The 22,170-nt window shown below is 35.4% G+C and overlaps 1 protein-coding gene across 1 annotated transcript in view; it reads right to left on the bottom strand.

The window, feature by feature from the left end:
- Positions 1-757: 757 nt before the first annotated feature.
- The window catches only part of LOC130861015 (phospholipid-transporting ATPase ABCA3-like), a 70,893-nt gene continuing 49,480 nt past the window's right edge, over positions 758-22,170 (bottom strand). The window contains 7 exon segments of the mRNA XM_057749521.1: positions 758-837; positions 840-894; positions 1,278-1,351; positions 12,371-12,413; positions 12,415-12,562; positions 13,036-13,206; positions 13,706-13,893. Of these exon segments, the coding sequence (XP_057605504.1) occupies positions 758-837; positions 840-894; positions 1,278-1,351; positions 12,371-12,413; positions 12,415-12,562; positions 13,036-13,206; positions 13,706-13,893 (759 nt within the window).

The raw sequence follows: 22,170 nt of genomic DNA, 5'->3' as shown, positions 1-22,170 counted from the left end.
ATAGCATCTTCCTCTGGACCAGAGGAAAGGTTTACATAACGTTCAGTGTAATAAAAATGTTTACTTCTAGAGCAAAGGTTGGGCAGGTTTACTTACTGCCCGTTATTAAAGATTTGAGTTCCAGAAGCTCAGGGTTCCTCTCCTGTAACACAACTCACCGAATGAACAGGCAGGATAGGAGAACTGACACAAATATGATCTCTGAGTACTGCTATTTCTGTGAGTAACAAAGTCCTGTGTCTCTGACCCAGCATTCCAATGCTGGTATTCATGGAACTGCGGTAAGCTAACTTGATAATTTAGAAGTAGGGTAAAATTTCAGACCCTTCACAGTTCAGTTCTTGACAACAGGTCACTTACCTTAATCACCAAAGATTACAAACTTTCTTCTTTGAGGGTTCAGTTTGTGTATATACACATAGAGTGAGAGAAAGAGGAAAAAAAGAGAGAAACAGTAAAAGCGGGGTGGGGGTGGGGAGAGAGCGCAAGAGACAGAGAGAGACACGTACACACACACAGAGACAGAAGACAGAACAGAGAGAGAGGAGGAGAAGAAGAGAAGGAGAAGAGAGAGAAGGAGGAGGAGAAGGAGGGGGGAGAAGGAGAAAAGAGAAGAGAAGAGAGGGGATGGGGGGGAGGGGGGAAGAGAGAAGGGAGGGAGAGAGTGAGAGGGGAGAGAGAGAGAGAGATGCCTCTAGGTATCCAGTTGTGGGCAGCAGCCTAGAAAGACATAATGGTCACGGGTTGGAAATGAATCTCATAGCAGCTTTATTTCTTGATTATTTCCCATTTTATCGATATTAGCAAAAATCAGGAAGATTTGTTCCAGTGTTATCTGACGGAATAATCTACTAGATTGAACCGTATTTTAGCTTCCTCCATTATACGAAACACCTTTAACAGAAAAAAAAATGATGTTATCATTGCAATATCCGCAGATGAAGCTTTTCCCCACTCAACCACTCCCCAATTCCTGCCAGGTTTATGTTTAGGAACAAAAAGGTACTTAAAGGGGAAGTTAGAAAGTAGAAGGAAAAGATGGTTGAAAAACAGACAGAAAGGGAGGCAGTTCTTCCTTCCTGTTCTCTTGATAGGTACGGAATATTAGAGTTTAGGGTCAGAAGTCTCAACCAAACTACAGGGGCCTTTGGAAAGTAACTTAAAGGTTCTCCTCATCTGCCAGTGTCACATTCTCCTTCCTCGTGCTTGAATCTCTGTGCTTCCTATCAGTCCTCTATTAACACATAATATTAGAAAAGTATGATTTCAACAATCACCTTTCCCCAGCAAATTCCCTTGCTGGGAACGTAGTAGCCAATAATCCCTTGATGATCCTGGTTTAGGATGTTACCTAAGAAAGGAAAGATTTGACAGGTGAGTAAGAGAGCGGGCTCTGTATTTGACAGAGTTTTACAAAATTCCCCAATAATTCCCATTCCAATTATTCACACCAATAGAGAAAGAATATATGCAGTTAATTACAAAGATGACAGTTCCTTTTTTTTTTTTTAGTATATATGACTTTAAGTATTTCAATAGATTTACTTCCACGTGAAATGTGCTCTTGTTGCGCATAGTTTGTAAAAATTGCAGAAGGTATGATAATCACTTTTAGGCATGGAAAAAATAACTCACGTGCTCACTTTGCTAAACTGGACTTACGTGAATTCTAATGTTCTATAGGACTCTGTTGGTAAATATTGTCCTGAAACTATGCTTATAAAATTTGGGAATGGTTTCTTCTTCCGGGGTGTGTGTGTGTGTGTGTGTGTGTGTGTGTGTGTGTGTGTGTGTATGTGTAGGGTAGGGTAGGATCTCTATACTATTCTCATGACTAGGCAACCTTCATCCTAAAGGAAAGAGGAAATTTATGTCTATATAACATAAATGTGAAGGCATTCACTGCAGAAATGGAATTGTGGTAGTAATATAGTAGCCATTCCTAATTGATAGGACACATTTATATTTATTATTATACAGTTGGAGGTTATTACAAATGGAATTAATTGGGATTAAAATATTTGAAATAATCTATATGTCAATTACAGTATGTGATTTTCTTTTGTAATGAATCTCTACATAGCCTCCATGAGTAAGTAAAATTTTTAAAAACTTTAAAAATTGTAAACCATATCAAACATATAAAAATTATATGGAAATAAATGCATAACAGTGAATTATAATAAAGTTAACAAACTACTGGCACCCAACACTCTAGAAGTCACCTGTGCCACTACCAAGACTTACTTCCTCCCTCTTAAAGACAACTATTATCTTGATTTTTATGGTAAACATTTCTTTGCTATTCTTTATAATTTTATTATCTAAGTATGGAACCCTAAATATTATAGTTTGGTTTTGCCTTCTTCGTACTTCATATGAATGCAATCATACAGTATGTATTATTTTTATCTGGCTTCTTTCACTCAATATATTTTTAAGATTCATCCATGTTGTGGTATATAGCTATACCTCATTTATTTTCATTACTATAAAGTTTCCAGTGTATGATTATACCGCTACTGTCGGTGGACATACGGTGTGCTTTCCAGCCTCCTAGATGGCCCCCAGTGATCCCTATCTCCTGGTAATCACAAAATTGTTTAGTCCCCTCCCACAATGGATAGGGCTGACTTGTGCAATCAATAGGTTATCGCAGAAATAGTGTGACTTCTGAGGCTAGTTTATAAAAGACATTAAAGGTTCTATCTAGTTCTCTCTAGGATCATTTGAAGCAGCTATGTTGTGAGGACACTGAAGCAGTCCAATGGAGAGGTCTATGTGGTGAGGAACTGTCAACAGCCATGTGAGTGAGTCATCTTGGAAGCAGATCCTCCAGCCTCAGTGAGCCTTCAGATGGTTGAAGCCCCAGCCAGAAACTTTATTCCAGCCTCATGAGAGACCCTGAGCCAGAATAACCTACCTAAGCCTCTCCTAAATTTCTAACCCACAGAACTGTATTGTGTTTACTGTTGTTTTATGTCATTAAGTTTTTTGGTAATCTGCAGCAAGAGGTAACTAATACAGCTTGGGGCTATTACATACCACTTTGTTTTGAACATTCTCTACCTACCTCCTGGTATGTATATGAAATCGTTTTCCTGGGAGTGTAATTGATGGGGCAGAGGTTTGAGTATCATTAACATTAGTAGATATTGCCAAAAATATCCAATTTTTATATTCCACCCAGCCATGTATGGTCTCCTTTATTCACATCTGTACCAACTCTTGGTATGGTCAATTTAAAAATTTTAGCCATTTTGATGTGTGTGTAGTGGTATCTCATTGCCAATTTAGATTTGTATTTCCCAGATGACTAATGATTTTGAACACCGTTTTATATGTTTTCTGCTTATTTTGGCTGCTTTTTCAATACAGAAAATTTCTCTCACTGAAACTTACTGATTTCTGGTCTCCCTAGCTGTTAGAAATAGAAAACTCTTTCTATTCCTTTGGCTATGTGCAGCATAAGCGTTGATTGTGTGTGAGCCTTGCTGTCAGTGATTTTGGCCTAACTGCTTGTATTCTAGGCTTCTTAGGGGAATACTCTGTCATCTAGTTTTTGTTACAGATGTTTTCATGAGTTTTTGCTTATATCATTCTATTTACTCCATTTTAGTAAGAAATTTGGGAAAATTCAAAACCAGTCATTTGGTTTTAATTTTAGTAATTATAATTTTTATATATGAAGGTTTTGTTTGCTTTTTTCGAATCTGCTTTATTTTTAAAGAAAATTCTGAAGTATCACACATACAACAAAGTAAACAAATCATAATTATACTGCTCAATGAATTTTCACAGAGTGCATTGTACAAATACAATCAGACAGTACTCTTCTGTGTTTGCTTTTTTTTCCTTCTGTGTTGTGTTTGGGTTGTATGCTATGTAGTTGTAGTTTGTGCATTCTCATTGATGAATACAATTCTAATGTATATGTCCAGTATTCCACTTAAGTAGACTGAATCATATTCCATTCTATTATGAATATGCCATAATTTCTTTATCCATTCTGTTGGAGATTCCCACTCCCGTAGGTTTTAGCCATTATGAATAGTGCATTAATAAACAGTCATGTATATTTTTTAGTGAACATATGAACTCATTCCTACTATGTATCTCAGGAGTAGAAAAAGAGCATATCCTTTACAATTCATTTTATGAGATAGTATAACCTTGATCCTAAAATAGACACCACAAATTACAAGAAAAGAAAATTACAGAGCAACATATCTTCTAAGAATAGATAAAAATACACTTATCAGATATTAGCAAATTGAATCTAACAACATATAAAAAAAGAGAATACATTACAACCAAGAGGGATTTATTCCAGGAATACAAGGTTGGCATACATGAAAAATTCAACCAATGTAATTCACTGCATTAATAGAAAAAAGAGCAAAGATTATTAAATCATTTTGATGGATGTATAAAAAAAGATTCTCTTTTTGCCTGTTGACAGTTTGATTTAATGTATCTTGGTGTGGATCTCTTGGAGTTCATCCTTGTTGGAATAATGAGCTTCTTACATTTGTAGATTCAAATCTTACATCAAATTTGAGAAGTTTTCAGCCATTATATCTTTAGATGTTCTTTTTCCCCATTTCTCTCTCTTCTCATCTGGGACTCCCACATTGCATATGTTTATCTTCTTGGTACTGTTCCACAGGCCCCTTAGGCTCTGTTCTATTTTCTTCAATCTTTTTTCCTTTCCATTCCTCAGACTTGATAATTTCAATTGTACTATCTTCAAGTTTGCTGATTTTTCTGTCTGTTCAGATATGCCTTCAAATCCCTGTAGTGTATTTTTCATTTTAGTAATTGTCCTTTTCAGCTCAGAATTTCTTTTGTCTCCTTTAAATGTTTTCCATCTTTTTGTTTCCAATTTAACACATACATTGTTTTCTTAAATTTGTCTATGTCTTTCTTTAGCTCTTTGAGCATCTTTAAGACACTTGTTTGAGCCCTTGTCTAGTAAGTCCTCCATCTGTTCTTCAGGGATGGTTTCTTTTGATTATTTTTTCCGTTGAGTAGGCCAAATTTTCCTATTATTTTGTTTTATGATTTTGTGTGTGTGTGTCTGCTTATCCTGTGTGTTTATTTTATTTTTATTTTTTATTTTTTTGCCAGTTTTTGCTGTACAACAAAGTGAATCAGCTGTATTTATACAAATATCCCCACATCCCTTTCCTCCCACGACTCCCTCCCACCCTCCCTATCCTACCCCTCTAAGTCATCACCCATCATCAAGTTAATCTCCCTGTTTTATGCAGCAGCTTCCCACTAGCTATCTATTTTACATTTGGTAGTGTATATATGTCAATGCTACTCTCACTTCGTCCCAGCTTGCCCTTCACCCCCCACCCCATGTCCTCAAGTCCATTCTCTACATCTGCATCTTTATTCTTGCCCTGTCACTGGGTTCATCAGTACCATTTTTTTAGATTCCATATATAGTTAGCATATGGTATTTGTTTTTCTCTTTCTGGCTTACTTTGCTCTGTATGACAGACTCTAGTTCCATCCCCCTCACTACAAATAAATCAATTTCACTCCTTTTTATGAGCCTTGTTTTTTAAATCCATTCAGTCACTGTATGAGTTTTGATTGGAGAATTTAATCCATTTACATTTAAATAATCATTGATATGTAAGGACTTATTAATGCCATCTAATTAATTGTTTCCTGGCTGTTTTGTAGTTCCCTTGTTCCTTTCTTCCTCTTTGGCTATCTGCCTTTGTGAACTGATGATTTTCTGTAGTGGTATACTTTGATTCCTTTCTCTTAATCTTTTATATATCAACTGTAGGTTTTTGCTTTGTGGTCACCATGAGGCTTATATAAAACATCCTTCCTTAAAAACTAAAAATAGAATTATCATATGACCGAGCAATCCCACTACTGGGCATATACCCAAAGAAAACCATAATTCAAAAAGACACATGCACCCCAATGTTCATTGCAGCACTGTTTACAATAGCCAGGTCATGGAAGCAACCTAACTGTCCATCAACAGATGAATGGGTAAAAAAGATGTGGTACATATATACAATGGAATATTACTCAGCCATAAAAAGGAACGAAATTGGGACATTTGTAGAGACATGGATGGACCTAGAGCCTGTCATACAGAGTGAAGTAAGTCAGAAAGAGAAAAACAAATACTGTATATTAATGCATATATGTGGAATCTAGAAAAAAGGTACAGATTAACCAGTTTGCAAGGCAGAAATAGAGACACAGATGTAGAGAACAAACATATGGACACCAAGGGAGGAAAGTAGGTGGGGGTTGGGGTGGGATGAATTGGGAGATTGGGATTGCCATATATATATTACTAATAAGAAAAAAAATCAAATTGTACACTTTAAATATATGCAGTTTATTGTATGTCAATTATATCTCAATAAAAATTCTTTTTTTTTATTTTTTTTATTTTTTATTTTTTTATTTATTTTTTTTATAGTTTTTTTTTTTTTTATTTTTTTATTTTTTTGGGGGGTACACCAGGTTCAATCAACTGTTTTTATACACATATCCCCATATTCCCTCCCTTCCTTGACGCCCCCCCCTCGATTCCCCCCCACCCTCCCTGCCCCAGTCCTCTAAGGCATCTTCCATCCTCGAGTTGGACTCCCTTTGTTATACAACAACTTCCCACTGACTATTTTACAGTTGGTAGTATATATATGTCTGTACTACTCTCCCGCTTCTTCTCAGTTTCCCCTTCACCCCCCGCCCCCTCCCATACCTCGAGTTCTCCAGTCCATTCCCTGTATCTGCTTCCCTGTTCTTGTCACTGAGTTCATCAGTACCATTTTTAGATTCCGTATATGTGAGTTAGCATACAATATTTGTCTTTCTCTTTCTGACTTACTTCACTCTGTATGACAGATTGTAGTTCTATCCACCTCATTACATATAGCTCCATCTCATCCCTTTTTATAGCTGAGTAATATTCCATTGTATATATATGCCACATCTTCTGTATCCATTCATTTGTTGATGGGCATTTAGGTTGCTTCCATGTCCTGGCTATTGTAAAGAGTGCTGCAATAAACATTATGGTACAAGTTTCTTTTGGGATTATGGTTTTCTTTGGGTATATGCCCAGGAGTGGGATTACTGGATCATATGGTAGTTCTATTTGTAGTTTTTTAAGGAACTTCCAAATTGTTTTCCATAGTGGCTGTACCAACTTACAGTCCCACCAACAGTGCAGGAGAGTTCCCTTTTCTCCACACCCTCTCCAACATTTGTGGTTTCCAGACTTTGTGATGATGGCCATTCTGATTGGTGTGAGGTGATACCTCATTGTGGCTTTGACTTGCATTTCTCTGATGATGAGTGATGTTGAGCATCTTTTCATGTGTTTGTTGGCCATCTGTATGTCTTCTTTGGAGAAATGTCTATTTAGGTCTTCTGCCCATTTGTGGATTGGGTTATTTGCTTTTTTGGTATGAAGCTGCATGAGCTGCTTGTATATTTTGGAGGTTAATCCTTTGTCCGTTGTTTCATAGGCAATTATTTTTTCCTCAATAAAAATTCTTAAAAAATCTTATAACAGTGTATTTTAAGCTGATAACAATTTAACTCTGATTATAAACAAAAACACTACCCTTTTACTCACTACATTTTATGTTTTAGAAGTCACAGATTACCTCTTTTTCTGTTGTGTACCTATTAATAAAGTATAAGTATAGTTATTTTAAAATACTTTTGTCCTTTAACTTTTATATACAGTTAAGTGATTAACACACCACCATATTACAGTATTAAAGTATTCTGAATTTGATTATATACTTAACTTTACTTATATGTTTTATATTTTCATGTTTTCATGATAGTAATTAGTGTCCTTTCATTTCAGCTTGAAATGAAAGCATTCCTTTCAGCATTCCTTCAAGGCAGGTCTAGTGGTGATGAACTCCCTCAGATTTTGTTTGGGAAAGTCTTTATTTCTCCTTCATTTCTGAAAGACAGCTTTGCCCAGTAAAGTATTCTGCGTTGGCAGTTTTTAATTCTTTCAACATCCAAATCTCTCTTGGCCTGCAAGTTTTCTGCTGAGAAATCCACTGATAGCCTTATGTTGTATGTGAGCATTTTTTTTCTCTTACTGCTTTAAAAATTCTGTCCTTGATTTTAGACAGTTTTATTTTACTTTTTCTTGAAGAAGATCTTTTTTGTTTGACATTTTTGGGGGAATTTATGAGCTTTATGAACTTAGATATCCAACTCTCCCTCCATGTTTGGAAAATTTTCAACCATTATTTCTTTAAACAAGCTATCTTTTTCTCCATTTCTTCTTCTGGAATTTGCATAATGCATAGATTGTTTCTTTTCATGATATTCCATAGTTCATGTAGAATTTCTTCTTTCCCCTCCCTCCCTCCCTCCCTCTCTCCCTCCCTTCCTTCCCTCCTTCTCTCTCTCTCTCTCTGCTTCTTTGACTGGACAATTTCAAATGATTCATCTTCATAGTGAAATAATTATCTTTTCCACATACGGTTCTTCCTCTTGAATTGCCCATTTCTTATACATATATCTATATCTATATATATATCTATATATATCTATTTCCAATCATTTTCTTCCTCTCCATTCTTACTGTCACTTCTTTAGTGCAGGCCAATACCATTTGTTGCTTTATCATTGTTATAGTCTCTATGCTTTTTGTTTTTATTACAGAAGTAATTTATATTCATAATAATAATTGAAACAGTGTAGAAGACATAAAGATCATGATAATAATTTCTCTCTCCCCACCCTATTCCATCTCTCTGATACAACTACTGTTTAGATTTTAGTGGGTATCCCTACACATTGGTTTTTTTTTTATTTACTATTTATTAGTAAACAAAAGAGTATATTACATACAATTAGTGATATTTTTATTTTAGTTCATAATTATAATAAGTATATTGTGCTCATGTGCTAGGTGTTATGATAATCAGTCTGCATAGGAAATGTTATTTACTTTTTTTTTTTAAGCTCTTCATTGGAATATAATTGCTTTACACTCTTGTACCAACTAATGAGGTACACCAAAGGCAATCAGCTGTATTTATACACATATCCCCATATACCCTCCCTCCTGCAACTCCCCTCCACCCTCCCCATCCCAGCCCTCTAAGGCATCACCCATCATCGAGTTGATCTCCCTTTGTTGTACAGCAACTTTCCACTAGCTATCTATTTTACAGTTGGTAGTGTATATATGTCAATGCTATTCTCTCACTTCGTTCCAGCTTCCCCTTTGCCCCCCGCCCCCTCAACCCCATGTCGTCCAGTCCATTCTCTGCATCTGCATCCTTATTCTTGTCTTGTCACTGGGTTCATCAGTACCATTTTTTTTTTTTTTTTAGATTCCATATATATGAGTTAGCATACAATATTTGTTTTTCTCTTTCTGGCTTACTACACTCTGTATGACAGACTCTAGGTCTATCCACCTCATTACATATAGCTCCATTTCATTCCTTCTTATAGCTGAGTAATATTCCATTGTATATATGTGCCACATCTTCTTTATCCATTTATTTGTTGATGGGCATTTAGGTTGCTTCCATGTCCTGGCTATTGTAAATAGTGCTGCAATAAACATTACGGTACATGTTTCTTTCTGGATTATGGTTTTCTCTGGGTATATGCCCAGTAGTGGGATTACTGGGTCATATGGTAGTTCTATTTTTAGTTTTTTAAGGAACCTCCACACTGTTTTCCATAGTGGCTGTACCAACTTACATTCCCACCAACAGTGCAGGAGAGTTCCCATTTCTCCACACCCTCTCCAACATTTGTTGTTTCTAGATTTTTTGTTAATGGCTATTCTGATTGGTGTGAGGTGATACCTCATTGTGGCTTTGACTTGCATTTCTCTGATGATGAGTGATGTTGAGCATCTTTTCATGTGTTTGTTGGCCATCTGTATGTCTTCTTTGGAGAAATGTCTATTTAGGTCTTCTGCCCATTTGCAGATTGGGTTATTTGCTTTTTTGATATTAAGCTGCATGAGCTGCTTGTATATTTTGGAGATTAATCCTTTGTTCATTGCTTCATTGGCAAGTATTTTCTCCCATTCTGAGGGTTGTCTTCTTGTCTTGTTTATGGTTTCTTTCGCTGTGCAAAAGCTTTTCAGTTTCATTAGGTCCCATTTGTTTATTTTTTATTTTATTTCAATGATTCTAGGAGGTGGGTCAAAAAGGATCTTGCTTTGATGGATGTCATAGAGTGTTCTGCCTATGTTTTCTTGTAAGAGTTTTATAGTGTCTGAACTTACATTTAGGTCTTTAACCCATTTTGAGTTTATTTTTGTGTATGGTGTTAGGAAGTGTTCTAATTTCATTCTTTTACATGTTGCTGTCCAATTTTGCCAGCACCACTTATTGAAGAGGCCATCTTTTTTCCATTGTATATTCGTGCCTCCTTTGTCAAAGATAAGGTGCCCATATGTGCTTGGGCTTACCTCTGAGTTCTCTGTTCTGTTCCATTGATCTTCCTTTCTACTTTTGTGCCAGTACCATACTGTCTTGATCACTGTGGCCTTGTAGTATAGTTTGAAGTCAGGAAGCCTAATTCCACCATCTCCACCTTTCCTTCTCAAGATTGCTTTGGCTATTCGGGGTCTTTTGCGTTGCCATACAAATCGTAAGATTTCTTGCTCTAGTTCTGTGAAAAATGCCATTGGTAATTTGATAGGGATTGTATTGAATCTGTAAATTGCTTTGGATAGTGCAGTCATTTTCACAATGTTGATTCTTCCAATCCAAGAACATGGTATGACCCTCCATCTGTTTGTGCCGTCTTTGATTTCTTTCATCAATGTCTTATAGTTTTCTGCATACAGGTCTTTTGCCTCCTTAGGCAGGTTTATTCCTAGGTATTTTATTCTTTTTGTTGCAATGGTAAATTGGAGAGTTTCCTTAATTTCTCTTTCTGCTCTTTCATTGTTTGTGTATAGGAATGCGAGAGATTTCTGCACATTAATTTTGTATCCTGCTACTTTACTAAACTCATCAATTAGTGCTAGCAGTTTTCTGGTAGAATGTTTAGGGTTTTCTATGTATAATATCATGTCATCTGCAAAGAGTGACAATTTTACTTCTTCTTTTTCCAATTTGCATTCCTTTTATTTCATTTTCTTCTCTGACTGCTGTGGCTAAAACTTCCAAAACTATGTTGAATAACAATGGTGAGAGTGGGCACCCTTGTCTTGTTCCTGTTCTTAGAGGGAATGCTTTCAGTTTTTCACCATTTAGAATGATGTTGGCTTTTGGTTTCTCATATATGGCTTTTATTATGTTGAGGTAATTTCCTTCTATGCCCATTTTCTGGAGAGTTTTTATCATAAATGGATGTCGAATTTTGTCAAAAGCTTTTTCTGCATCTATTGAGATGATCATATGGTTTTTACCCTTCAATTTGTTGATATGATGTATCACATTGATTGATTTGCATATATTGAAGAATCCTTGCATTCCAGGGATAAACTCCACTTGATCATGGTGTATAATTTTTTTTAATATGCTGTTGAATTCTGTTAGCTAGTATTTTGTTGAGGATTTTTGCATCTATATTCATCAGTGATATTGGTCTGTAATGTTCTTTTTTTGTGACATCTTTGCCTGGTTTTGGTATCAGGGTGATGGTGGCCTCGTAGAATGAGTTTGGGAGTGTTCTTCCTTCTGCTATATTTTGGAAGAGTTTGAGAAGGATGCTTTTAAATGTGCATCCTGACGACCTGGCCACCACATTGTTGACAGAGTAATCATTCAAGTTAAAGACTGAGCCAGTCAGAATTATTAAAAGACTCACCATGTCTCTGCTTGATGATTAGAATAAAGTAGTGAAAGTAGAAATAAATAGAAGCTGGCTATAAATTAATTTACCGTGGGCACAGAGGGGCACTTACTGAAGTTAGCACACAAAGGCAGGGTAAATTTTTATGTCACACATCCAGATTATTTCCTTGGAAGAAGAAAAGGGGGTTTGCATTTCATAGATATTGCCTGTCTCAGGAATGAGGGAAAGGCAGAAGGTACATGCTCAAAAAGAGGGGAAACCTTAAAAAGTATTCAGAATGAAAAAAATAGAGACTTAACCTCAATAATTTAACTCTAGATGAATAAACCTGAACAGGTTTATCTTATTGGTTGATTCCTACAAGAGCCTGGTGAGAGCCTCTGCTATTTTGAGGAAGCTTCTTAGCATAATCAGGGATAAATTCACAGAAAGATTATTCCCAAAGGAGCCTAATATAAAAGCTAAATAAATGCCAATAACTCATGGGGAAAAAGTTAATTATTGAGTACATGCAGCAGAACAACATATGTGACTTACAATTTTCACAAGCTTGCCCTATGTACATTACCTGGGAAAGTTGTTTCAATGAATTCTTTGAACTCCTCTAGTTTTATCTTCATTATTATTGATCTTAAACTTTGCTGTCAGAGTGTATATATCACCAAACTTGTTCCTGAGGTGCTGTGGGCTGCCTAGGCACTTGAACTTCCCCTTTACCATGATGGCCAGCCTGGTACAAAGGGCCTTGCATTCTTCCATGCTAGAGGCACAAAGGATATATGGCTGAAGAGACTCCCTTTCAGAGGTAAATTCTATATTCTATATTTCAAAACAGAGCTATGATTATCAGGTAACACTTATAGTAGGAAAGCTTGTTATTGCAAATGATCGTCACTAAGACCATATTTGGGAAGAGGAGATTTTAAAATTCAAAGCAGTTGATTCCTAAAACTCACAATAGGAACGCTTCCCTAACTTCTTACCTTCTATCAAGTAAGAAGTTCTGGATTTCAGAACTCAACTGAGTATTCCTGGTTTTAGCCAGGAATCAGCATCTGCTCATGGTCCATCTTATGTACTTCACAATCTTAGAAGTTCACTGAGTTCCTGGCTCCAACTAATTCCCTCTTATACTTCAACTAATTCCCTCTTATACTCCAGCTAATTCCTGGCTCCAGCTAATTCCCTCTTACACTCTTCTAACTCTCAAACAAGTCTCCTAATGGGTCATACCTGTGGGAAGTTATGATGATAGCTTCGCCAGTTTTACATATCCATGTAACTGTGTCCCAGAGCAGGCGCCTGGCTACTGGGTCCATGCCAGTAGATGGCTCATCCAGGAAAATTACTGAGGACTTTCCCATTAGGGCAATAGCAATATTCAATTTACGTTTGTTTCCTCCACTTTATTGTCAAAGAAGGAGAGAGAAGGTGGAGGAGAAAGAAGACATAAGGGTATATACATCATTAATTCATAGGACAGAATTAGCTCATATATCCACAGTGCTGATTTGATATGACTCACAAAACAGCAGGCTCAAGTCTAGGTATATATATCAACTCATTTTCATTGAGGTGACTTTTTTGGGGTATAATTCTTAGCATCACTACTGGTGAAATATTTTTGTTCTGAGGAGATAAAGAACCATAGGGACATTGGGATGAAGGTGTTCTTTTTTGAAATGCAAGGGCTATAGCTCATGTCTGCAAAAGGTTAACTTCATACAAATGTGATCTGCCTTATTCCTGACATCTGAACCCTGACGGGACATAAGGCTATTTCACAGTCATTGCTTCTGTGTGACAGAGTTGTCAGGGTGAGTTTTACAGGCATTCATTCTAAACAGTAGAAACACAGGTGGGCAGTAGGCAGCTTAATAAATACAACAGCATAATGTCTCACCTGTATGTGTTGACCAGCATGTCAGCATGAGTTTCCATGTGCATTGAATGCAAAAATGTTTCCACATACATGTAAATGTCTGGCTTGGGGACACCCCGCAGCCTGGCGTACATGGTCAGCAATTCTCGTCCTGTCATGTGGTTTATCATGGGGTCAGATTGAGGACAATAGCCAATTCTTGACCTAACCTGAATCAAGAGGGTAATTCATAAGCAACAGATCCAAGTCATCTATTCCATTGAACATACGGTAACATGGATGATAGAGAAAACCTGAAGTTTCTAGCCCAAGCTAGCAAGAAGATATGATACCCATAGAGCTCCCAAGAAGAATTATTTCTTTTTCTGTCTAAAGAATCTTTACAGCTGGAAGCCACTATAGTGAAATGGAATACTAATATCCCTAACTGGAATTTTCAATACATATCTATTGTGTACTTGGGTACCATGTACCCAAGATAATTTTTTTGTTAGATGAAGTTTGCCTATTTGAATATCACGAGGAAAGAGCCATTCTATTAAGTCAATTAAAATAATGTATAGGATTTCACTTCCGGTAATGGCAAGTAACTTCTATCAGGCTAACCATCCCATAGATAAAAATTATATATTATATATCTGTGTGTGTATACACACACACACACACACAAATAAAAAGGTTAGGCTATATTAAACTAAAAAGCTTCTGTACAACAAAGGAAACCATCAATAAAACAAAAGGGCAACTTACCAAATGAGAGAAAATATTGCAAATTATATACCTGACAAGGGGTCAACATCCAACATATATAAAGAACTCATACAACCCAACATCAAAAAGACAAACAATTGTTTTAAAAAATGGGTAGAGGACCCAAATAGCCATTTTTCCAAAGAAGACATACAAATGGCCAACAGGTACATGAACCATAATCCAAAAAGAAACATGTACCACAATATTCATTGCAGCACTATTTACAATAGCCAGGACATGGAAGCAACCTAAATGCCCATCAACGGTTGAATGGATAAAGAAGATGTGGCACATATATACAGTGGAATATTACTCAGCCATAAAAAGGAATGAAATTGAGTTATTTATAGTGAGATGGATGGACCTAAAGTCTGTCATACAGAGTGAAGTAAGCCAGAAAGAGAAAAACAAATACCATATGCTAACTCATATATATGGAATCTAAAAAAAATGGTTCTGATGAACCCAGTGACAAGGCAAGAATAAAGATGCAGATGTAGAGAACAGACTTGAGGACATGATGTGGGGGGGGGGGGCGAAGGAGAAGCTGGGAGGAAGTGAGAGAGTAGCACTGACATATATACACTACCAAATGTAAAATAGATAGCTAGTGGGAAGATGCTGTGTAAAACAGGGAAGTCAACTCGAGGATGGGTGAAGACTTAGAGGGGTGGGATAGGGAGGGTAGGAAGCAGTCTCGGGAGGGAGGGGGTATGGGGATATATGTATAGATACAGCTGATTCACTTTGTTGTAGAGCAGAAACTGGCACAACAGTGTAAAGCAATTATACTCCAATAAAGAGCTTTAAAAAAGGTACTTAATGTCACTAATCATTCAGGCAAATGCAAATCAAAACCACAATGAGTTTTCACCTCACACCCATTAGAATGGCTATTATCAAAAAGATAAGAGATAACTAACACAGGTGAGGATGTGGATAAAAGGAAACACTTGTGTTGGGTTGGTGGAAATGTAAATTGGTGCAGCCACTATGGAAAACAGTATGCAGAGTCCTCAAAAGATTAAAAATAGAACTATCATATGATTGAGCAATTCTGCTTCTGGGTATTTTTCCAAAGGAAATGAAAACACTAACTCAAAAATGTATCTGCTCCCCTACATTGCAGCATTATTTACAATAGCCAAGATATGGAAACAACCTAAGTGTCTGTTGATAGATGAATGGGTAAAGAAGGTATATATACAATGAAATATTACTCAGCCATAAGAAAGAATCTTATTTTAGTTTACTTCACTTCATTGAAGAGTAAATCTTTTGACTACTTTCTCTCTATGTATTATATGGAAATTGTTGATTGTTTCAGTTTTCTCTATTTCTTTTTCTGAGGGCAGTTTTAATCATTTGTATGTATCTAGAAAAACAGTTTTATTAAAGATTTAAAATATATTTGCATGAATCAAGTACTTTGTGTTTCTTATGATTTCTTTTCAATGTATTTGTGTTCCCTCCCTGTTTTAATAGATTCATCAATTTCTTTATTTTTTACAAAGTTCTAGTTATTTTTTTTACTTGTTGGTTAGCTGACTTTATATTTTTACATATTAATTTGTGTACTTGTTGCCTATATTTACACTTTTATATGCTTTCTTTCCATTCATTTTTTCCCCCTGAGGCATGTGTTTATAAGTTATTTTTATTCTTTTTTAAAATTGAAACGAGTATATATAAGATTATATATTATTCTCTGAGTAGTGGTTTATTGTATCTCATAATCTCTGACTTGTAATGCTTTATTATTTTCTAGAAAATTTTTAATAGTTTATTAAAAGCAAGAATGATCTAAAGATTAATTTTTAAACTTCAAAATAGGAGGGCCCTTTCATATTCTGCTTTTGTTATTTTTTATTTTATTCAATTATAATCAGAGAATATATCTGTTTTTTATATTTGGAAATATTGTTTTTCAAATGTATGGCATAAAAATGGTCATACTCATGAATGAATTATTTTTGAGAGATGCAGAATTTGATATATATCAGTTGTGTTTATGATATTAACTACTGACTATGTTGCTTACATATTCTTTGTCCATATTTATTTTCTATTGACATGGTCTGTCTTAGACTGAAAGAAGAGAATTAAACATTTCATGTATTACATGTTTTTCTTCTCAGATCTCCTATAGTTTCTGGCTTAGGGAGGTTGTTTCTGTGTCATTTGGTGCATAAAATACTCATAACTTTTCCATCTCCATTATAAATGTTACCTGTTAGTATTAGTGACCCTTTTGTCATCTTTGATGCTTTTTGGCTAGAATTCCACCTTGTTTTATATTAAGGCTGATTCCCTTTTTATTTTCTTCTGATATTTACAAAGGCTTGTATTATTCTAATAGTGTCTTTTATAAATATACATTCATATATCTTTTTATAACTTTGTAAATTATCGAGCCTTGCTTTCATTCAACATATGATTGGTTCTTCTAAATAGATATTCCTTGAGTGAAAAAATAGCATCATTTTTCATTTGTTGGGTATAATGTTTATATATTTCTTTAGATTAAGCCTGTTAACTGTTCTCTTAAAATATTCTACAGTAATGATTTTTAATGTCTTTGTTCTATCATGGTGAGAAAGAAGTATGTTAAAATCAGCTACTACAATCACATAAGTGCCTGTTTCTCCTTGATTCCCCCTCTTTTTATGCTTAAAAAATTTTGAGACTGTATTCTTAGACACCTAAATTTTTAAACTATGTCTTTCTGATGAAAATTATGCTGTTACACTCTTCTAACTCTAGTAATAGTTATTGCCTTAAAGTTTTGTCTAATATTACAGCTACCCCTGATCTTTTGATTAGTATATTCACAATATACCTTTTTCTCATTACTTACTTTCAAATTTCCTTATGTTTTTAAATTATGTCCCTTCTAGAGGACATAGTTTAATTTTGGGGTTTTTTTTGTTTGTTTCTTTATTTTTATCCAAACTTCAAACTTTGTCCTTTAACTGTAATATTAAGTTCACTTATACTGAAAATTTTCACTTATATATGTGAATTCTGTCAACTTGATTTATGTATTCTATTTGTCTGATGTCTTTACTCACTGTTTTTCTTGCCTTATTTTGGATTGAACATATTTTTAATCATTACATCTTTTGCTTTACTTTTGAAATTTATATACACTGCACCTATCTTTTAGTAGTTACTCTCAAATGTAAAGTAGTCAAGTCAACACATCAAAATAAAAAATGAATCACCCTAGTTTACCCCTAGACGATACAAATAAGAACACCTTAACTTCATTTACAAACTTTGGAACTTATATCTGGGCATTGACATGTATTTCAATTCTATTTTATAATTCTCGTTAATATTATTTAAAAAATCAATGTACATTGACATTTACTCATATGTTTATCACTTTTCTTTTTTTTTTTAAATCACTTTTCATTTTCATTCATAAGGAGATTGAAGTATAATAGTCTCCACTTATCTGCAGGGGATACCTTCTAGGATTCCCAGTGGATGCCTGAGACTGTGCATGGTACCAAAGCCTACATATACTCTATTTTTTCCTATTCTAATGAGTAGGTGGCATATAGAGTATGGATATGCTAGACAAAGGGATGATTCTATTCCTGGGTGGGATAGAGTGGGATTGTGAGAGATTTCACCATGCTACTCTGAATGGCACAAATTTAAAACTTATGAATTGTTTATTTCTGGAATTTTCCATTTAATATTTTCAGACTGTGGTTGATTGTAGGTAACTGAAACTATGGAAAGCAAAACTGTGGATAAGGGGGTGCTATTGTAGTAATCAAAATCTTCCCTACAAAGAAAAGCCCAGGATCAGATGGCTTCATGGCTGAATTCTACCAAACTTTCAAAGAAGAATTAATACAAATACTTCTTAAAGTCTTCTAAAAAAACTGCAGGTGAATACACACTGCCAAACTTATTTTATGTGGCCAGCATCACCTGATAGCAAAGACACCAAAGGAAAAGAAAACTATAGGCCAATATCTCTGATGAACATAGATGCAAATCCTCAGTAAAATACTAGCAAATCCAATTAAACATCACATCAAAAAGATTAAGCACCATGAGCAAATGGGATTTACCCCTGAGATGCAAGGCTCGTTTAACACATATCTGTCAATGTTATGTGCCACATCAACAGAATGAAAGATAAAATCCACATGATCACCTCAATAAATGAAGAAAAAGTATTTGATGAAGTTCAACATCCATTCCTGACAAAAATCTCAACAAGAGAGATATAAAAGGAAATTTCCTCATCACATACAGGCCATTTATGAAATAGCCAACAGCTAATGATATTATCAATAGGGAAAAATGGAAAGCTTCTCTTCTAAGGCCTGGAACAACAGAAGGGTGCTTATGCTTATTAACCCTGTTCAATACAGTACTGGAAGTACTAGCCAGGGCAATCAGATGAGAAAAAGAAATAAAAGGCATCAAAATTGGAAAGGAAGCAGTAATATTATCTCTGTTTGCAGATAACATAATCTTTTTTTAAAAAAAATATTTTATTGAAGTATAGTTGATTTACAATGTTGTGTTAACTTCTGCTGTACAGCAAAGTGATTCAGTTATACATAGATATACATTCTTTTTAAAAATTTTCTTTTCCATTATGGTTTATCACAGGATATTAAATATAGCTCCCTGTGCTACATGGTAGGGCCTTGTTGTTTATCTATTCTATATACAATAGTTTGCAGCAGATGACATGATCTACATGTAGAAAACCCTAAAGACTCTACAAAAAAATTGTTAGACCTCATAAATGAATTTAGCAAAGTTACAGAATACAAAGCCAACATACAAAAATTAGTTGCATTTCTTTATACCAACATGATCTGGAAAGGAAATAAAGCTGTCCTAATGGTAATAGCATCAAAACAAATAAAATACTTAGGAATATATTTAACCAAGGAGGTGAAGAACTTGTTCAATGAAAACAAAAAACATTGATAAAAGATATTACAGAAAAATAAATGGAATGATATCTCATGTTCATGGATTGGAAGAATTATTATTGTTAAAATGTCCATACTACATGAAGAGATATACAGATTTAATGCAATCCCTTTCAAAACTCAAAAGACAATTTTTTTCACAGCAATGGAGAAAACAATTCTAAAACTCATATGGAACCATGAAAGGCCCTCCCAAAGTCAAATTAGTCCTGAGAAAGGAACAATGCTGGAGTTATCACACATTCTGATTTCAAACTATAGTACAAAGCTGTAGTAATCAAAACACTATGGCACTACATAAAAACCAATGGAACAGACAGGAATAAAACCATGCATATATAATCAGCTAGTTTTCAACAAGGGGTCCAAGGATACACAATGAGGAATGGATAGTCTCTTCAATAAATAATGTTGGGAAAACTGGATATCCAATGCAAAAGAATTAAATTGGACCCTTATCTTAAACCATACATAGTGATCAACTCAAAATGGATTAAAGACTTAAAAATAAGGCCTCAGGGACTTTCCTGGCAATCCAGTAATTAAGACTCTGTACTTCCACTGCAAGGGGCATGGGTTCAATCCCTGGTCAGGGAACTAAGATCCCACATGTGACTCCCACCCCAGCCAAAATAAGGCCTAAAACCATACATCCTCTGGAAGAATACATAGAGAAAATGCTCCCTGACATTGGCCATGGCAACGATTTTTTTGAATATGACACCAAAAGTACAAGCAACGAAATAAAAAATAAACAAATGGGCATACATCAAGCTAAAAAGCTTCTGGAGAGCAAATTAAGTGGTCAAAAAGATGAAAGGCAACCTTTAGAATGGGAAAAAATATTTGCCAGCTGTCTATCTGGTAAGAGGTTAATATCCAAAATAAATAAGTAATTAATAAACTCAATAGTAAACAACAGTAACAAAATAAAAAAATAAATGACCTGGTTAAAAATGAGCAAAGGACCTGAATAGATATTTTTCCTAAGAAGACAGACAAATGGCCAACAGATATTTGAAAAGATGTTCAAAATCATGACTAATCAGGGAAATACAAATCAAAACACCAAGTAGATATCACCCCACAACTTTTAGGATGGCTATTGTAAAAAAGAGAAGAGATGACAAGTGTTGGTGAGGATGTTGAGGCGGGGAACCCTTGTACACTCTTGGTGGGAATGGAAATTGGTACAGCCATTATGGAAAACATTATGGAGGTTCCTCAAAAAATAAAAATAGAACTACCATATGATCCTTCTTCTGGTTATATACCCAAAGGAAATGAAATCAGTACCTCGGAGATATTTACACACCCATGATCATTGCAGTATTATTCACAATGGCTAAGACATAGAAACAACCTAAGTACTTGTCAACAGATGAATGGACAAGTATTTATATATATAGTTCAGCCTTAAAAAAGAAGGATATCCTGCCATTTGAATCAACATGAGTGAACTTTGGAGACTTTATGCTAAACGAAATAAGCTAGACACAGAAATTTTAAAAACTCCAGTTTTATGTAGAAATTAGAAAGGTTTATTACATAGAAGCAGAGAGTTGAATGGTCATTACCAGGATCTGGGAGGCAGGGGACTAGAGAGAGATGCTGGTCAAAGGGTACAAAGTTGCGGTTATGTAGGGTGAATAAGTCTGGAGATCTAACAGTATGATGACTATAGTTAGTAATACTCTATTGAATACTGGAAATTTGCTAGGGGAGTAGATTTGCAGGTATTTTCATCACACACACATTAACGGTAACTATGAGGAGAGGATACATTGATTAGCTTGACTGTAGTAATAATTTCACTATATATGTATATAAACCATTGTGTTGTGCACTTTAAATATATATAATTTTTATTTTTCAAAGTTATGGAACCTCACTAATAATAATAACAGAAAATTTAAAGCTATATTGAAATGCCATTTTAAAAGACCTACTGAAATGGTGCCCTGCTTCCACTGGGTTGAAGTAGGAGATAATTGGCTGGGATTTCTGAGCTATCTTGAAAAATCATAGCTTCCTGACAGCCCTCAAACCGTGCTCCACATCCATTAGCAAGGAATGATTAACTGAGATTTCTGAGCTTGCTTTGCAGGATACCAAGGAAACCGAAAACAAGGAAACAACTTCCTGATAGCTTTCCTTTGACTGAACATCTCACAGGAGCATTAAAGGACTGGAATGACTGATCCGTGAACTTTGGATGTCACAGGCTGAAAATCCACCACATGCAACACTTGGAACACCCTCCGCCTCTAATTTGCACATGCAACCCATAACAAGATAGGAGGAAAGACAGTTGCGCCTGCACAGAGGACTCTCGAAATTTCCCCCTTCCCTTTCTACCAACCATTTCTTAGCCCCAACACCTTCCTATTCCTATCCCCATTTAAAAACTGATCGGGGTGACAGATTTCAGCTTTGCCTCCTGTCTCCTTGCTTGGCTGCCCTGCAATAAAGTCTTTTCTCTGTAATAAACCACTGCTTAGGTATTTGGTCTTTCTGTTGGATCTTTCTCTCTACCCGCTGGTAATGAGCCTGCTTGTTCGGTTACACTATCATACTGGCTAAAGCCCAAAGACTGATCATATGCTCTGCTGTGATCAGTGTAGGGAAATAGCCACTCTCAAACATTGTTGGTGTAGTGCAAATTTATATATCCACATATGGAAAGCAATTCGGCAAGGTCCAAAACATTATGTATGCCATACTACGTTTTGTGTAGTAAAATGGAAAATAGATCTCTAT

Source organism: Hippopotamus amphibius, chromosome 9, assembly GCF_030028045.1.
Source record: "Hippopotamus amphibius kiboko isolate mHipAmp2 chromosome 9, mHipAmp2.hap2, whole genome shotgun sequence".
Classification (NCBI taxonomy): domain Eukaryota; kingdom Metazoa; phylum Chordata; class Mammalia; order Artiodactyla; family Hippopotamidae; genus Hippopotamus; species Hippopotamus amphibius.
Note: the sequence above shows the minus strand (reverse complement) of the source record. Positions and strands in the feature narration are given on the sequence as shown.